The 17,530-nt window shown below is 46.5% G+C and overlaps 1 protein-coding gene across 1 annotated transcript in view; it reads left to right on the top strand.

The window, feature by feature from the left end:
• FRMPD3 (FERM and PDZ domain containing 3) overlaps positions 1-17,530 on the top strand; it is a 60,486-nt gene that overhangs the window by 35,452 nt on the left and 7,504 nt on the right. The window contains exon 12 of the mRNA XM_052663752.1: positions 10,873-11,017. Within this exon, the coding sequence (XP_052519712.1) occupies positions 10,873-11,017 (145 nt within the window). The remainder of the gene's footprint in view (positions 1-10,872; positions 11,018-17,530) is intronic.

Below are 17,530 nucleotides of genomic sequence, written 5' to 3' on the forward strand. Positions count from 1 at the left end.
TCTAGTTGCGATGAGTGGGGGCTACTCTTCGTTTTGGTGCACGGGCTCCTCATTGCCTCTCATTGTGGAACATGGGCTCTAGGGCACAGTAGTTGCAGCTTCTGGACTCAAGAGTACAGGCTCAGCGGTTGTGGGATCTTCCCAGATCAGAGATTCAACTGGAGTCTCCTGCATTGGTAGGCAGGTTCTTTACCACTGAGCCGCCAGGGAGGCCCTTGACCCCCTATTAAGGTCATGCTAGAGAAGGCTAGAAAGTGTCTAGTCTACCCGTGAGAGGTTTTTAGCAATGGGCACAGAGATTGGGGAACTTGGAATTACCCCCAGGCCATCTCTTCCCAATCCTTCTCATGTCACAGCACACATAGGACTTGATATTCATGTGGGGAATTGGGGTAAATGGACCAGCCCCTGGGACTCTGGCCTCCCCAGGCCCCCCTGGCTTCCCCGGAGGCTGAAGGGATGTGTGCACACCAGTTGGGTGCCATATGTGGACACACTTGGATTCATGGAGGAGAGGAGTGTCTGAGTGTGTGGACAGAACCAAGGGGTCCTGGGGGGACAGGGAGCAGGCAGAGCTTCATCCCCATTTCACCTTCCAGAGTCAAGTTCTTCTAGGATCTTACAACCTTTCCCATAGATCAACTCCTTCAGACTGGCAAGCAGCTGTCGCCTGTACAGAATCTGGCAGCCGTGATCAGCCACCCCCCTCTATGGCTCTCCTGTTTGAACACCCAGTGACCAGTGTGGATGGGGGGCAGGCCTGCCTGCCAGCTGGCAGAAGCTGTTAGAGGAGGTGCAAGTTTCCTTTCTTAATCTTAAAGGATTTCCTGGGGGCGGGGAGGGGGGGGGAGGGTATTGTTAGCAGATTAAGAGGTGGAATGTTTGCTGTTTCTAAAAGAGCAAATTATTTATTTTTGTCTTTGTGAAACCCAGGAAGCTTTAACATGTTAATTTTTTTCCACCTGTGATTCACAGGCTTTGCATTGGTTTAGGAACCTTCCTGGAGCCGGTATTTAATTGGCTTGTGGCCTCGACCAATGATTGCTGCCCTCCTCAGATGTTGTTGGGTGAAAAGCCAAACAGACAGGGAAGTGGGGGAGGAAAGACAAGACATACAGGGAAGATATGGCTTCCTGAGAAATTAAAAGGGTTTAAAACTGAGAAACTGGTTTCCAACTGAGTCTCCTCTGTTTGGCGAGTGATTCTCAACATTGGCTACACAACAGAATTTCCTTTAGAGTTTTTTTTTAAAAAATACAGATGACTGAACCCTGTTCCCAGAGTTTGTGATTTAATTGGTCAGGCTGAAGCCCAAGCATCAGGATTTCTTTCTTTTTCAGTTCCCTGGTGATTCTGTAGTACCGTCAAGTTGGAGAACCACTGACCTCTGCATCTGTGGTTCTGGGAGGAACCAGCCCCAGCAGAGTTGCTGGGTGTTGCCTGAGTGAGGAACCCTCCTCTCATTTCTAGGAGTGATCTGGCCACAGTTGTGGGCATGAATGCCACCCAGGAGGGGTCACGCTCTTACTGGGGAGACTCATAAAGGCACATGACCTGCCTTAATCATACCACATCAGAACATGTATGGATGGACCTCTGGAATCAGACGGACCAGGTTCAAATCTCAGCTCTGCCACTTCCTAGCTGTGTGGCCTTGAGAAAGTGTCTTAACCTTTCTGAACACTGATTTCCTCAACTGCAAAATGGAGTGCCTGTCTCCAAAGGTCGTCATTCAGGATTAAATGAGAAAATGAGGTAAAATGTCTTAGGACACTGTCTGACACAGAGTAAGGACTCAACAAATGCAACCTGTTATTTTTGCCAATGCAAAACAGCATTGAGGAAAAGTTCATATGAAGTCAATTTTGTGGTTAAGTGTGGTGTGGAATCTGGAACAAAAGAAGAGGAAGGGGTTAACCAGAGCTTGCTTCCCACAAGAGAGTGTTTGAAGCTGGATCTTGAAGTGATAGGCATGGATTAGCAAGGAGAAGTGGAATGTGTTCACAGACAGAGAGCAAGCACGGAAATAAGTAAGCCATATGTGCGGGTCGATAAGCATAGTTGCTTGGCTGGAGAGGAGAATAACGAGAAAAGAGATTGGAGAGAGATTGGAGGTGGGCAGAATAAGCTGGTGAAAAGTTTCGAAGGCCAGTCTGAGGAACTGAGAGTCAATGTGTTTGAATACTAGGAATCCACTCTAGGCCCTTGAAGAGAGGAATGACAAGCCAAAAGCTGACTGAGACCAGCGTACCAGATGGATGTTTGCAAGGCTAATGCAAAGTCAGGGAGGCAGAGAGGGAAAGTAGTGCAAGTACAAGGGTAAAGTGACCAGGGCAGGGCCTGAACTGGAGGAATAGCTGTGATAATGGACAAGAGCGAGGGTGAAACATAGAATCACTAAGAGTTTGCTTGCGTATCCCCATACACATTTCTCTCTTACACACACAGTGCAGAGGTCTTATACCTACCCCTTGCTGCCTGCTGCCTGTATACCGAATGCACTGAAGCACGATGCCGTGCAGACGGCTCACAGACGGTCCACACTATGGCTGGCTGAAGTGGTGAGACACTACATCGCAGGGTAAACAGGACATCTTGTTGGTGCATGGAGGAGGGTATGAGAAGGTTATGCTTTGCTGAGTGAGAAGCAGCAAATCGTTAGGTAGATGATACAACCGTCAAGTGGTAGATAGATCAGATTGGCTCTACTTACAGGCACTGATAAAATGCATATGAGAAACCATGGGAGAATTCTAATTTCTATTAAAATGTTTCTATTTTGTCAAAAGGTTTATCACGTGTGGTAAGCAGAATCATACACCTCCCCTAAAATTCCCATGCCCTAAGCCCAAGATCCTGTGGATACACTATGTTATATGGCAAGGAGAATTGTGGTGGTAGATGGAATTAAGATTGCTAGTCAGCTGACTTTAAAATAAATAGATTAGCCTGGATTAGCCAGGTGGGCCCAGTGTCAACATAAAGGTCCTTGTAAGTGGAAGAGGGAGACAGAAGAGAAGGTCAGAGTGATGTGATGTGAGAAGGAATCAGCCCAACCTGGCTGGCCTTGAGGATGGAAGAAGGGACCATGAACCAAGGAATGTGGACAGCCTCTAGAAGCCAGAGAAGGCAAGGAAACCCATTCTGCCCTAAAGCCTCCAGAAGGGACACAGGCCTGCCTACCCTTGATTTTAGCCCATGAGACTTGTGTCAAACTTCTGATATCCAGAACTATAAGAGAATACGCATGTACTGTTTAAATCACTAAGTTTAATTTGTTACAGAAGCAACAGGAAACTAAGATTCCTTCAAATAGGAAGCTCTCATTCACTCTGTTCAAGTGTCATTTCTCTGATAAATGTTCCATCTAGAACCCAACTTCTGTTAACATAAAATCTGGCACATCTGTGTTCACAGATGTCTGACATGAGCATCTCTATTTACAAGTCAGTGCCCTGTGAAATGGACAGGGAAGCGTTCCTTTTTCAGGTAAACTGGCAGAATTGGTGATATACTGGTAGGAGGAAAAGAGGAAGGCTGAGAGACAAAATGATCCAGGTTTCATTAGACAGTCATTTACTATGAATTTACTGTTGCTTGGAAGGACACTAAACACAATGGGAGATACAAAGATGAAAAAAAAAAGAAAAAGAAAACATGGCTCCTAGCCCTCAAGAAGCTTACTGTCTTGTAGGAAAGAAAGAAGTACACCTTTATATGCACACCAAAGGAGAAGAGGTAGCAAGATCATGTTAGAGTGCGTGCATGCATGCTCAGTCACGTCCAACTTTTTGTGACCCCATGGAGTGTAGCCCACCAGGCTCCCCTGTCCATGGGATTTCCCAGGCAAGAGTACTGGGATGGGTTACCATTTCCTCCTCGATGCAGAGACTGCAACTGTGTCTCTTGAGTCTGCTGCATTGGCTGCCAGGTGCTTAACATGGGAAGCCCATGTTAGAATACAGAGGAGGGTAAAATTAATTCTGGCTGGGGGATTAAGGACGCTTCCAGGAGGCACTTTATATTAGCAGTATCTGTGGTTACTGAGCAATGCCTCTCCCATATATGTGCACAAGGAGGAGGATTTGGGAAGACAGTCTGGGAAGCTCTGCACTGGAGGGTGACTTCCTGGGCTCAGTAGGAGTCTCTCTGTAGGGCCAGTGTTGTGCTGGACCCAACTCACCCAGGCACATGAGAGCTGATTGGGCATATATATCCCTCCCAGCTCTGCATTCAGTGAGGTCATGTTGATAACTGAACACAGCCATGGTGAGAGTATGTATGCCGGGGAAGTTAGCAAATGCTACAAATCAGGACTTTGGAGAACTGGTTGTTCAATGTTTACCAGCACACCACTGCATGAGGTACACTGAGGAAAGACTCTTTGAACTTACTGAACAAGGAACATGAAGTTAGAAACCTGAGTTGGCCATTTCCCCCTAGATGTGCTATTCTGGCTTGGGAATATTCTGGAAGGGCCTTAATAACTGAGACTGTCCACTTAAGGCAGTCAGCTCTGACTGCACATTTGATTCACATATGGAGATTTAAAAACCACTGGCTGCCCAGACCCTTCTTTTCGAACCATTTAAAAACCAGAATTTCTGGGGATGAGGTCAGGAGTAGATAAGTTTTTAAAGCTTCCCAGGTGATTTTAATGTGCATCTGGCCTGAGAACCACTGCCTTAAAGTGATATTTTGCCTTGCCCCCGAATTGGCTGACTATTACAATTAGCCTTTCCTGGTGCTGTGGAGGCAAGAATGCAAAGGGACAGCCCCCTGGGACTCAAGGACAACCATCTTGTTCCTTACTCCTCCAGGCCTCTAAATTCCCATTTTTTCCTGTTTTCAGGGATGCTAGTGTGAGCTGAGACTCCCCCAAGGCCAGTCCCCTCCCTAGCTGGCATCCCCAACTGCTGGATGCCTTCACACTCCCAGGGCACCCCAGGAAGTTGGTGCTACAGCATGTCCAATGAATCCCTGCTGTACCTTCTCAGGGCTGGCCATGCCTCCAACTCCATTCTCCTCTTCTTTTCCATTTGAAGATGGCTTGGGCCTATTTAAGTGCTTCCCCAGTGGCTCACACAGTGAAGAATCCACCTGCAATGTTGGAGACCTGGGTTCAATCCCTGGGTCAGGAAGATTCCCTGGAGAAGGGAATGGTAGCCCACTCCAGTATTCTTGCCTGGAGAATCCCATGGACAGAGGAGCCTCGTGGGCTACATCCATGGGGTCGCAAAGAGTTGGACGTGACTGTCACTTTCACTTTTTCACTGGGCCTATTTAGTTACAGTTTTCACTCAGTTTACTTGCTCTGAGTGAGGTGAACATGAGGTAGTCTGCAAATATCTTTCTCCAGGAGACAGCAGTCTGGGACTGAGATGGCTCTGAGCCATTACCATACCCCATTACCACGGAAACCTATAAGGGGGAGAAAGAAAGAAATCACACGAAAGTCCCAAAGGATCTCTTGTGGCCCAGTGTGTCTCCTGTTCTCATGTTTGAGCCTTATTGCTCTAGTGGTTTCTGTCGGGACAAGCATTACATTAGACGTCATGATCATTAAAATCCTATTTAAAATAAAATGTTGTTTTTGAAGGTTTCTAAGAAAACCTATCCAATCTCTCTGCTTGCCTGCCTCTGATTTGATTTTTTTTTTTTTTTTTACCCCTGCTGGCAAAAACTGCCTCTGTGTTCCTTTCACCAGCTACATTTGGCCCATGCTGGAGCTGATTGGGTTGTATGGGGATGCAGATGCGAGGCTGCTGATGTGCTTTGCTGAGCCAACTCAGGCTATGCTTGGCCCTCTCTGGGCATAAGATTTTGCTTCATACTGTTTTATTACTGACAGTGGGCCATAGTGGGGGTAGGAGAGAAGAGGGGACATTGAAGGCAGACAGTTCAGTCAATCAGCCAGTTAGGCACTCAGCCTCTGATCTATCCATTGGCCAGCCAGCCAGCTAACCAGTCAAGATGTCAGGCTGTTAGGCATTCTGCCTGTCCTGCAGCCAGCTCATCAGCCAGGGCATCAGTGAGTCAGACTGCTTGCAGCCAGCTAGTCTGTCCATCAGTCAGTCAGCCTGTGCTTTGGTCCAGTGGCCTCTCATTCTATTTGTCAGTCAATGCCATTTCCGCAAAGAAGCTCTCTCCAGCTTCTGAACCCAAAGTAGTCACCCATGCACACATTCACACCCACCTACCCACCAGTCCAGTACTTTCTATGTTCTGATAGGTCTCTCAACTTTCCCTTCATATTGGGTGGCCCTAGTTGTAAAGAACCCGCCTGCCAAGGCAGGATACATAGAGACAAGGGTTCAATCCCTGGCTCAGGAAGATCCCCTGGGGAAGGGAATGGCAACCCACTCCAGTATTCTTGCCTGGGAAATCCCACGCATAGAGGAGCCTGGCAGGCTACAGTCCATGAGGTTGGAAAGAGTCAGATATGACTGAAGTGACTTAGCATGCACACACACTTTCTCTTCATAGTGCTTATCACACCTTGCAATCATATTCCTTTGTATGATTACTTCATTTATTTTTTTGGCTGCACTGAGAGGCTTGTGGTATCTTAGTTCCCCAACCAGGTATTGAACCGAGACCACCACAGTCAAAGTGCTGAGTCCTAGTCACTGAGGAAGTTCCCTTCATTTATGTCTTATTTTCCGATGGATTATAAGCTCCATGAGGGCAGGACCTACGCTGGCCCTGCTCTAGGATGAAAGGCTGCATCTCTCAGGGGGTCATGTGGTCCTTGAGCCATTTAGCCAGCGTGTAGTGGCTTGCTAGGTGGACAGGGCATGGGAGCATTTCAGCCAGAGGGAATGGCATAGGTTAAGGTATGAGAGGGTAAAGACACAGGGCCTGTCTAGCACCCTGTAAATGATGTGGCGTTGCTGTAGCATATGGTGAAGGACAGTGATGAGAGGAGTCAGAGTTAGTGGGAGATGTGCTTGGAGCTGCAGGTTGGGTCACGAGAGGCTTTGTGTGACGTTGGAAGGCAGCAGATTTTAGGTGATGAGATAGTAAAGATTTTAAGTGAGAGTTGTGTTTTAGATGCTCAGGCAGCGATATGGAGGTGAAGTGACTAGAGACTGGAAGCAAAGAGGCCGGGACTTCCCTGGTGGTCCAGTAGTTAGGACTCTGTGCTTCCACTACAGGGGCACAGGTTTGCTCCCTGGTCAGGAACTGAGATCCCATATGCTGTGCAGCATAGCCGGAAAACGAACAAACAAAAAAAGGCAGGCCAATCAGGAGGCTATCAAAGGTCCTCAGCTTAGTGTATCCTCACCTTTTCCTAATCATGAAAATATCACAATTTGTATGGCCCACTGGAATAAACAGATGAGGCAGTTTTGGCCAGAGGCTGAGGGGCTCAGGATCTCAGCACACTTGTGACCCATTTACATGTACCTTGAGAAGATTTGGTCTTAGAAGAAGATTATGAGGGTCCAGAATGAAGCAATGGCCATGATGTCTGTGAATGCTCCAGAGGCCAGCCTAGCTTGTAGTAATGGCAAGAGGCCTTAGTAATGGCAGTAGCAGTTATCCACACCCACTCTATGTATCCTTCTGCTGTTGGTGGCAGGGGGTGAGGCAGAAAGGAAGGGGATCTTATTCTCCCCCTGCCTCACCACCCCATCCCATTCCCCTCTGTCTCTACTTTGTTGTACACAAAGTTGACCATTCTGTGGTGATTGAGAAGCATGTGTTAACTGGAGGTACAAACATCTCCTCTACCCCTTCCAAACAATGATTCAAAGGTAGTGTCTCAACCCTTGTCCCTTTATCACTAGAGAATAGTCATTGCTCTTCTGGGTAAAGATGGTTCCTTTTTGTTTTTTCCCTGATGGTGTTGAATGAGTTCCACACGAGCATCACTGACTCACTGCCTATGGGGCAGAATGCAAAATGCCTTACTGTGGCGTGCAGTATAATTGGATGAACAATAACTATTAAACAACTTAAGGTAGGATTCGATCCAGCACAAGACTGTGTGATATAGACCCAGCACGGTACAAGCTCTGAGATAGGAAAAGAGTTCAAGAGGGGAATGGACTAGAAATAGTGACTTTGGGATCCCTAGCTCAAAAATGAAAGCTGATGCCTGAGGACTGAGCCTGAGACATCAGGTCCCAGGGAGGTTACACAAGAAGAGACCCAGAGAGAGAGAGAAAGAGACAAATGTGGTCAGAGCTTATAGAACTAAAGCACAGTGTCATCTCTCAGAAACAAGTCCAGAGAAGAATTTCAAAGGACTATGAGATCACTGTTGACAAATGAAACAAGCTGAGAGGTGTGAATGTGAATACAGACTATTGTATTTAGTTGGAAAGTAGCTTTACTCATAGATTAGGTGGCAAACTATGAAGCAAACCTGACCCACCAGCACTTGTTTCTAGAAATAGTTTTTGGAGAAGACCACCACAACTATTTGTTTAGCCTCCAGATTATCTATGGCTTTTTTCACATTACAATAGCAAAGCTGCAACATAGCCTGTGTGGCCTCCCAGGCCTAAAATATTTACTGTCTAGAGTCAGACACAACTGAGCGACTTCACTTTCACTTTTCACTTTCATGCATTGGAGAAGGAAATGGCAACCCACTCCAGTGTTCTTGCCTGGAGAATCCCAGGGACGGGGGAGCCTGGTGGGCTGCCGTCTATGGGTTGGCACGTAGTTGGACACAACTGACTTGACTTAGCAGCAGCAGCAGCAGCAGCAGCAGCAGCAGCAGCCTTTTGCAGAAAAAGTTTGCCAATCCCTGGTCTATATGAACTGAAAATATTCAATGCAAGCTATGTTTCAGGATCCTGAGAGAGCAAAAAACCGACTGGTACAACTTTAGCTAAAAGCTGAGCTGGTTTGGATTCAGAATTGTTCCCAAGGTGATGGTCCAGCCAAATAGGGCTAGTCAAGTTGTGACCAAGTTCCATCAAGTGTTTGTGATGTGCCTTTTTACTGCTACTGCCATGACAGTAGAAGTGTTAGTTGTTCATTCGTGTCCAACTCTGTGACCCCATGGACTGTAGCCGACCAGGCTCCTCTGTCTGTGGGGTTTCTCCAGGCAACAATATGAGAATGGGCAGCCACTCCTTTCTCCAGGGGATCTTCCTGACCCAGGGATCGGACCCAGGTCTCCTGCACTGCAGGCAGATTCTTTACTGTCTGAACTATCAAGAAAGCCCCTCGGTTCAGTTCAGTTCAGTCACTCAGTCGTGTCCGACTCTTTGCGACCCCATGAATCACAGCACGCCAGGCCTCCCTGTCCATCACCAACTCCTGGAGTTCACTCAGACTCATGTCCATCGAGTCAGTGATGCCATCCAGCCATCTCATCCTCTGTCGTCCCCTTCTCCTCCTGCCCCCAGTCCCTCCCAGCATCAGAGTCTTTTCCGATGAGTCAACTCTTCGCATGAGGTGGCCAAAGTACTGGAATTTCAGCTTCAGCATCATTCCTTCCAAAGAAATCCCAGGGCTGATCTCCTTCAGAATGGACTGGTTGGATCTCCTTGCAGTCCAAGGGACTCTCAAGAGTCTTCTCCAACACCACCTAGTAGGGTCCTAATTACCCCTTACCTGGACTGTTGGAGTAGTTTCTTCACTAGTCAGAGGAGGCTCATTCCCTCCTCTTAATTCTTTTTGCTCTTAATGCTTGGTCCAGAAACCCTCAAAAGACAAGATGACTCATGACCCCATGGCTTCCTCTTCAGCTAGTCTTCAGTGGTCTTTACCTGGAGGCCACTTCACTATGGCAGGGAAAATACTCTCATGGCTGGCTTCAGTCTGCTTCAAATTTATTCTCAAGCCACACTTGAAGAATACAGATATTGGGAAGTTTTCTGGAAAAGTTGTTGGTGTTTTTTGTGGTTGGTTTTTTTCTGTTTTGTTTTTTTTTGGGGGGGGGTTGGTATATCATTGCCAGGTCTTTGAAGTAGTTAGCTGGCTAACCCCAAGATTAATTTGACTGATTTAGGGTCAGGAACAGAAGTCAACAGAGTATGCTAGTATTTTCCAGTGTGGGTTAAATAAAACAACCCCCCCCCCCCCAAAAAAAAAAGCAGCCCTGCTACTATGAGATGTTCTATAAAAATAGAGTTTTTGATCAAATACTTGGGAAAAGTTACAGTATTAAAGCCCTCCTCTTGAAGTTTCACAGCGCACATTAATATATTAAAGGATCTGAGAATTCCCGTAAGTATAATTGTGTGCATAGCTTTGTTTAACTCAGTGTTTCACATACATATTTGACTAAGAAACTCTTTTAAGTGGCACCAGTTAACACTGTGAGGGCACTTTGGGAAATAGAGGGAAATGGGGGGAACAGCATGCAGGTCTGAGCAGGACTACAGAACAGAAAGATTTTGTGGCCCAGAAGACACAGTGAGGACTGGATTGCTCAGAGTGTCCCTGTCCGGGGAGCTGTTCTGGGTATCATAGCAGGTTATACAGTTGAGTAAGAGATAGTTCATGCATCTGAGGAACTTCCTGTCAAGGATCTTCCCCAAACTAGCCTAGACTCCCAGGTTCAGCCTTGTTCTCTCAGCAGGCTTGCCCATCTGCCGAGCCTCAATAAACCCAAACAGCCACACGGCAGTCATGTGATGTTGTATAATTTTAGTCTGTTTCAGTAAAAGTGGTTCATTAAATGTGTAATTAAAGGTTGATTTAGTTTTGATACCTGGGGAAGAGTTGACTATAAATAAATTCTCAAATCAGAAGAAATTATCTGTCAGCCTAGGTGCCTTAATGTGGGGTTCAGAAAGGATGTTCTCATAACTATGCAAGTCATCTCGTCTTTGTTGTTGTTCTCCTGGACATGCACCTGTTCCCCTCCCTCCTGCCTCCTCACGTTTTCTCCTGTCTCTCCCCCAGCCTCTGGTGCTGTTGATGGAGTGGCCCGAAGCCACCAACTTTGCCTGCCTGATTGCGGGCTACTGCCGCCTCCTGCTGGATTCCAAGAAGATGGTCTTCTCCAGGCCCGCCAGCCAGCCTCTTCCACCTCCAATGATCAAGGCAGGTAGGGCTCAGCCTGAGTTTTCAGTGTCTCAGAGGCCCTTTGGACCCTGCAGACATGGAGGAAGGCTCACCCCTTTCTTCCAGCTCCTGGTTTACCAGGAGTCCATGATACACCACTGTGTCTCACCTGGCCCAAGCCAGTGGAAAAGACAGCTGGCCTTCATATAGGCCTGTCCCACAAAGGATGCCAGTGACAATACATTGTGTCTGAGTTGGTCAACAAGCATAACATAAAAACAGCAAACGAGCAATCCATAGAACCAATTGGAGAATCACATGGGATCTAAGGCAAAGCTTTAGAGGTACAGTGATCTAGGAGAGATGCACAGATGTCCTGGCTCAGTTGAAAATGAAGCTAAAACCTGTCTTTTGTCCATCAGAGTGGGCACTGCCAGAGCCGCCTGGAGTAAAAGGCCGTGGAAGGCAGGGGCTATGCAAGCCCAGCAAGAGGCTCAGAGATAGGAGGGAATGATCACTAGGATCAGACAGAGTCAAGGGCTGGCCCCCAACAGAAGGCTTCCCAGTGAGGCAACTCAGTGTATCACCCAGAGCTGTGGTGGTGATGCAACACATAGGGGCCTTAGGACAGATCAACCCAGTCCAGTTACTGCTGTCCTGAACCACAGTAGGAGGAGAGGGAGGAGACCAAAACAACAGACATTCCATGTATTACCCCCGAGGCCTGCCTTGTCCCAGCACCCAAACATCGTGGGCGGAAGTTGAGACTGACTGCCCAGGAGTTGCCTTCCTCACATGCTGACGGCTCCATCCGCTTGCCTTGCTGCTTGTCTCTTTTCTCTTTAAGGCTGTCTTGGTTTGCAGTATGGTTACCTGTGATGTAGAGTGAGGAGTAGAAACACACTTCCGGGGGATGAACCAGCAGCCTGTGGGCTGTGTACACTCACACCCACCCTCTCACTTCATAATCTCTTCATCACGAACGTGGTGACAAGCCTGTATTTACATCTCATCACATTGTTCACAGGAATTATTATTATTTTATTTGGCTGTGCCAGGTTTTAGTTGCAGCATGCGGGATATTCCATCTTTGTGTAGCATGCAGGATTTTTTTTTTTTTAAGTTGTGGCATGTGAACTCTGAGTTATGGCATGTGGGATCTAGTCCCTGACCAAGGATCAAACCCTTTCATTGGGAGCTCGGAGTCTTAGCCACTGGACCACCGGGGAAGCCCCTGTCCAAAGGAATTAGAAGGCAATCCACCAAACACAGATGTAGGAAAGGATCAGTGGCCTCAAGGCACATGAAGGAGGTTCTACGTAGAGAAGCATAGGACCTGACTTAGAATAGGAGGAGCCGAGGCGCTGAGCTGCCATCTGCACTATCAAACCTCTGATGGCCAAAGGATGCCAAGGCCAGCGTTAACCTTGTCAGTGTCGCCTGTGGTCTTCTTCTCTGTCATCACATCCAGTGATACCTCTTACTGAACAGCACCAAGAGGGAGAAATGGAAAAGGAAAGCCAGAAAGAAAAGCCTGGAACCCAGCTGAGGACCAGGTGTGGAAATGACGGTTGTTTAAAGGGATCCACTTTCACAAGACCCTGGGAGTGACTCTGCCAGTCCCACACGGCCTGCCAAAGTGTTTCTGTCATCTCACCCTAGCCAGTGCTGTCCTTAAGTACTCTCCTTGCTGTGGGAACAATGGCACCAAGTAAGCGGCACAGGCTTCTGTGTCCTGGCAGTTCCACTGAGCACATTGTATGTTGCAACCCTGCTGCTATTCCAAAGGCAAATCCATTTCTCATGGAGGTGTTGCAGCCTGGAAGGAGGTTTCCAAAAAAACTGGACGTGGCTTTTGGGTCCTTCCCCGATTCCTGAGAGCCCCCTTGGGCCTGCAGAGTGATGGGGGCTCAGGCTGTCTCTACCACAGGGCCTCACTTATCCATGTGGGAGCCACACAGACAACAGTGGTATCCCTGCTGTTTGCAGTGCTTCACCTCCCCAAGGCCTTGAGTCCACAGCAGGGCCTAGTTGTATGGCCTTTGGGACTGTCAGATGCTGGGTTCAATAGCAGCCACCCAGTGTTCTCAGCCAGTGGCACAGGGCGAGCCTCCTGGCTCTGCCTGTCAGGGGCTGGTGTGCATTTCTCCCTTGGCCCCAAGGACAGGCTAGAAAGACAGCAATGGGTACCACTGAGGAGCCCTCTGCCCAGGTTACAGTGAGGGGCCATCAGTCCCTGGTACAAAGCTGAGATGGCTTTCCTCTGTTGGCCCGCACTTTCATTTCAGAACAGAAGGCCCAGTGCTGTGTTACTTAGCCAAGGCCTATAGGGAAAAGGAATCCTGCCAACTTCAGCTGGGCTTTACCTTTAGGAACCAAAGCTCCAGACCACTCAGGGCCTGGTCTCCCTGGCCTGCTCTCTATTCTTGTCCCTTGGCAGTTACTGACTGCCAACTAGCTTGATTCAGTTCTCAGCTGGCTGGGCCAAAAGGATGCTGTTAAACCCACAGCAGTAGAAAAGAGAAGTAGAAAAGTAGAAAAGAGAAAAGAGTTGAAAAGAGAAAGCACCTCCTCTCCTCTGAGACTGAATGAAAAAGGAAAATGGGGATGTGGGAAGGAAGGGATTACCTCTTGGGTTTTGTCAGTAGTTTCCCCACAGGAGGTATTTCATTTATTCACTCAACAATTATTTCTCTAGTATTCACTATGTGCCAGGCAGTGCGGATAGAGCCAGGAGTAACAGACATGGTGCTTGTCTTCGCAGTGCAGTTAGTGCCTTTGCATTTATTTCGGGGAAATTCAGCTGACACAACAGAACAATACCTGGGCTTGAGAAAGACTCAGACAAATCCCAGTTCTCCAGCTGTGGGAAATCCAGAGGCAGACACCTTCTCTCTCCAGCCTTGTATTCCCTTGTATCCTGGGGAAATCCATGGAAATAAGATTTGGGGGCCCCAACTGGGACGACAGTTGGAGGAGCTCACTCTACGTTTTCTCCCATGGTTTTAAAGCAGCTTGGTCTAGTGAATTAAGTATTATGCTTAATGGCTACTACATAGCCCATGCATGGCTTACTGATTTTCATGAAGTTAAAACTCCATGACATGCACAGAGTGCTAAAGCTAGATTGAACGTAACAGGCTTTTTTAATGATGAGTCAGAAAGAACATGAACTTATTCCAAAGCCTCTAGGTCATTATTATAACCAGTAATGATTATTGGACTGTAGAATATAGCAAGGCCAAGTAATAGGAGGCTAGCTAAGTCAACATCCTGCTGTGTGTGTGTATATGTGTGTGAGATATACTTGAGCATATGTAGGTAAAGAGCCCGCCTGCCAATGCAGGAGACACAAGAGATGCGAGTTTGATCCCCGGGTCAGGAAGATCCCCTGGAGGAGGAAATAGCAATCTGTTCCAGTATGCTTTCCTGAAGAAGTCCGTGGACAGATGAGCCTGGCAGGCTACAGTCTGTGGGGTTGCAAAGGGTTGGACACAACTGAGCACACACACACATATACTTATATAGTGATCTAGTTGGATCACCGGGGTTCCCTGGTGGCTCAGACGGCAAACAAACCGCCACCAATGCGGGAGACCTGGGTTCAATCACTGGGTTGGGAAGATCCCCTGGAGGAGGGCATGGCAATCCACTCCAGTATTCTTGCCTGGAGAATCCCCATGGACAGAGAATCCTGGCAGGTTACAGCCCATGGGGTCGTGAAGAGTCAGACACAGCTGAGCAACTAAGCACAGCACAGTTGAATCACCATCCTATTTCATTGCAAGCATTTAAGAGTAGCTGAGTACAGGGGGCTAGACTAGGGCATCCCTCTTGGGGAAAGCTGATGAGCAATTTACAGCAGATTCAGTCTGAGAGGCACGCTGTCCCAGCCGTCAGCATATCATAGCTGAGTTTACTGGCATCTGTAACCTTCTGTCCGGAGATGTGGGCTTTTCCAGGCATACTGTTTCTGCCACACAGCCCCATGCTGCTCCTTGGATCTGCACACCACAGCACCAAGTGGCAGGCTGTGTGTCACCTGGCCTTGACAACCTGGTGCTGGGAGATGTTTCCATCTTGCAGGGAGGGAAGCCACCTTTGGACATCAGGACCTTGGCTGAGAGAAGTCACCATCTGCTTAGTGCACATGCCCCTGGGACCCACCTCTGATGGCAGCTTGTTGCCAGGCTGGCTATGCTGATTATTCATCTGCCTCACAGAGAGTTAGCACCTGGTACATGGCTGGGTCCTGTGGACAGTGCCTGTGGGTAGAGACCTCCTGAACTGCTAGTTCGTGCTCCTGGCTCGCTGCTCCCCTAGAGCACTTTTTACCTAAAGCACAGAGGTCATTACATACCATTCCCCCACTGACCCAGAGTTCCCTAGAGTCAGCCACTATGATCTAAATTGAACCCACTCAATGTGGTTACATGACTCTATATTTAGAGAGGCACCATGTGTGTGTGTGCTCAGTCGTGTCCAACTCTTTTCAACACCATGGACTGTAGCCCACCAGGCTCCTCTGTCCAGGGAATTCTCCAGGCAAGAATACTGGAGTGGGTTGCTATGCCCTTCTCCAGGGGATCTTCCTGACACAGGGATTGAACTCATGTCTCCTGCATTGGCAGGCAGATTTTTTTAAACCTCTGAGCCACCAGGGAAGCTCTTAAATTGGCCTATTTGACCATAAAAAAGGGATTTTTTTTCTGGACTCTCAGTTCTATTCCATATGACCTATAATGTCTAAGCTTATGCCAGTACCACAGTTTTAATTACCATTGCTTCATAGTGAGTTTTAAAATCAGGACATATGAGTCCTCCTACTTTGATCTTTTTAAGATTGTTTTGGTTATTCTGGATCTCCTGATTCCATGTGAATTTTTGAATTAGCTCGTCAGTTTCTACTTGTGGCTCAGCTGGTAAAGAGTCCACCTCCAATGCAGGAGACCTGAGTTCGATCCCTAGGTTGGGAAGATCCCCTGGAGATGGGAACAGCAACCCACTCCAGTATTCTTGCCTGGAGAATTCCATGGAGTATAGTCCATGGGGTTGCAAAGAGTTGGATGTGGCTGAATGACTTTCACTTCACTTCTATAAAGTCAGCTGGAATTCTGACAGGGACTGTGTTGAATCTATAGATCAACTTGGGAAGTATTGCCATCTTAGCAATATTAAGTCTTCCAGTCCATGAACACACAGTATCTTTCCATTTATTTAAATCTTCTTCAATTTCTTTCACAAATGTTTTGTAGTTTCCAGTATATAATTCTTGTGCTTCTTTTATTAAATTTATACCTAAGTATATTATTTTTATGCTATTGTAAATAGAATTGTTTCCTAATTTTATTATCAGATTATTTCTTGCTACTGCATAAACATACAATTGATCTTTGTATAGGAAGCTTTTATACTGTAAGCTTGCTGATATTGGGCTTTTTTGGTTTTGTTTTTCTCACTGCACCGTGTGGCATGCAGGATCTTAGTTCCCCAGCCAGGGATGGAACCTGTGCCCCCTGCAGTGGAAGCACAGTCTTAACCACTGGACTCTCAGGGATGTCTTGCTGAGATTGTTTACTAGTTGTAATAGTTTATTAGTGGATTCCTTGGGATTTTCTATATATAAGATCTACAAATAGAGATAGTTTTACTCCTTTCTTTCCAATCTGGATGACTGTATTTCATTTCACTAATTGTCCTGGCTAGAAATCCAAGTATGATGTTGAATAGAAGTGGTGAAAGTAGAAATCTGGACTTTTTCCTTATTTTAGGGAGAAGCTTTCAGTCTTTCACCATCAAGTATGAAATTAACTTAGGTTTGTCACAGTTAACCTTTATCATGTTGAGGACATTTCCTTTTATTGCTATCTTGTTGAGTTTTATCGTGAAAGATGTTGGACTTTGTCAAATGATTTTTCTGTGTCTATTGAGATGATCATGTGGTTTTTGTCCTCTATTCTGTTAATGTGGTATATTACATTAATTGATTTTTAAATGTTAAACCAATGCTGCATTCCTGCAATAAATCCCTCTTGGGCATGATGTGTAATTCTTGATATATGTTGCTGGATTCTGATTGCTAGTATTTTGTTGAGGACTATATTATATTTTGTATCTATATTCATAAAGAATATTGGTCTGTAGTTCTCCTGTGTGATGTTTTTGTCTGGTTTTAGTATCAAGGTAATATTGACAATCATAAAATGAGCTGAGAAGTGTCTGTTCCTTATCATTTCTTGGAAGGGTTTGCAAAGAATTACTATAAATTACTTCTTTGAGCACTTTATGAAATTCACCAGTGCAGCCATTTGGGGCTTGGACAGACTGACTGATTGACTTGATTAATTTGGGGAGAGTTAATTACTGATTCAGTTTATCTTCCTGCTATTGGCCTATTTAGATTTTCTATCTTCTTAATTCAGTTTTGGTAATTGGTGTATTTCTAGGAATTTGTCCATTTTATCTTAGGTTATCTAATTTGTTGGCATAAGCTTATTCAAAATATTCACCTTATAAATGATTCTATTTCTGGAGAGTCAGTAGTAATGTCCTTTCT

Source organism: Budorcas taxicolor, chromosome X, assembly GCF_023091745.1.
Source record: "Budorcas taxicolor isolate Tak-1 chromosome X, Takin1.1, whole genome shotgun sequence".
Classification (NCBI taxonomy): domain Eukaryota; kingdom Metazoa; phylum Chordata; class Mammalia; order Artiodactyla; family Bovidae; genus Budorcas; species Budorcas taxicolor.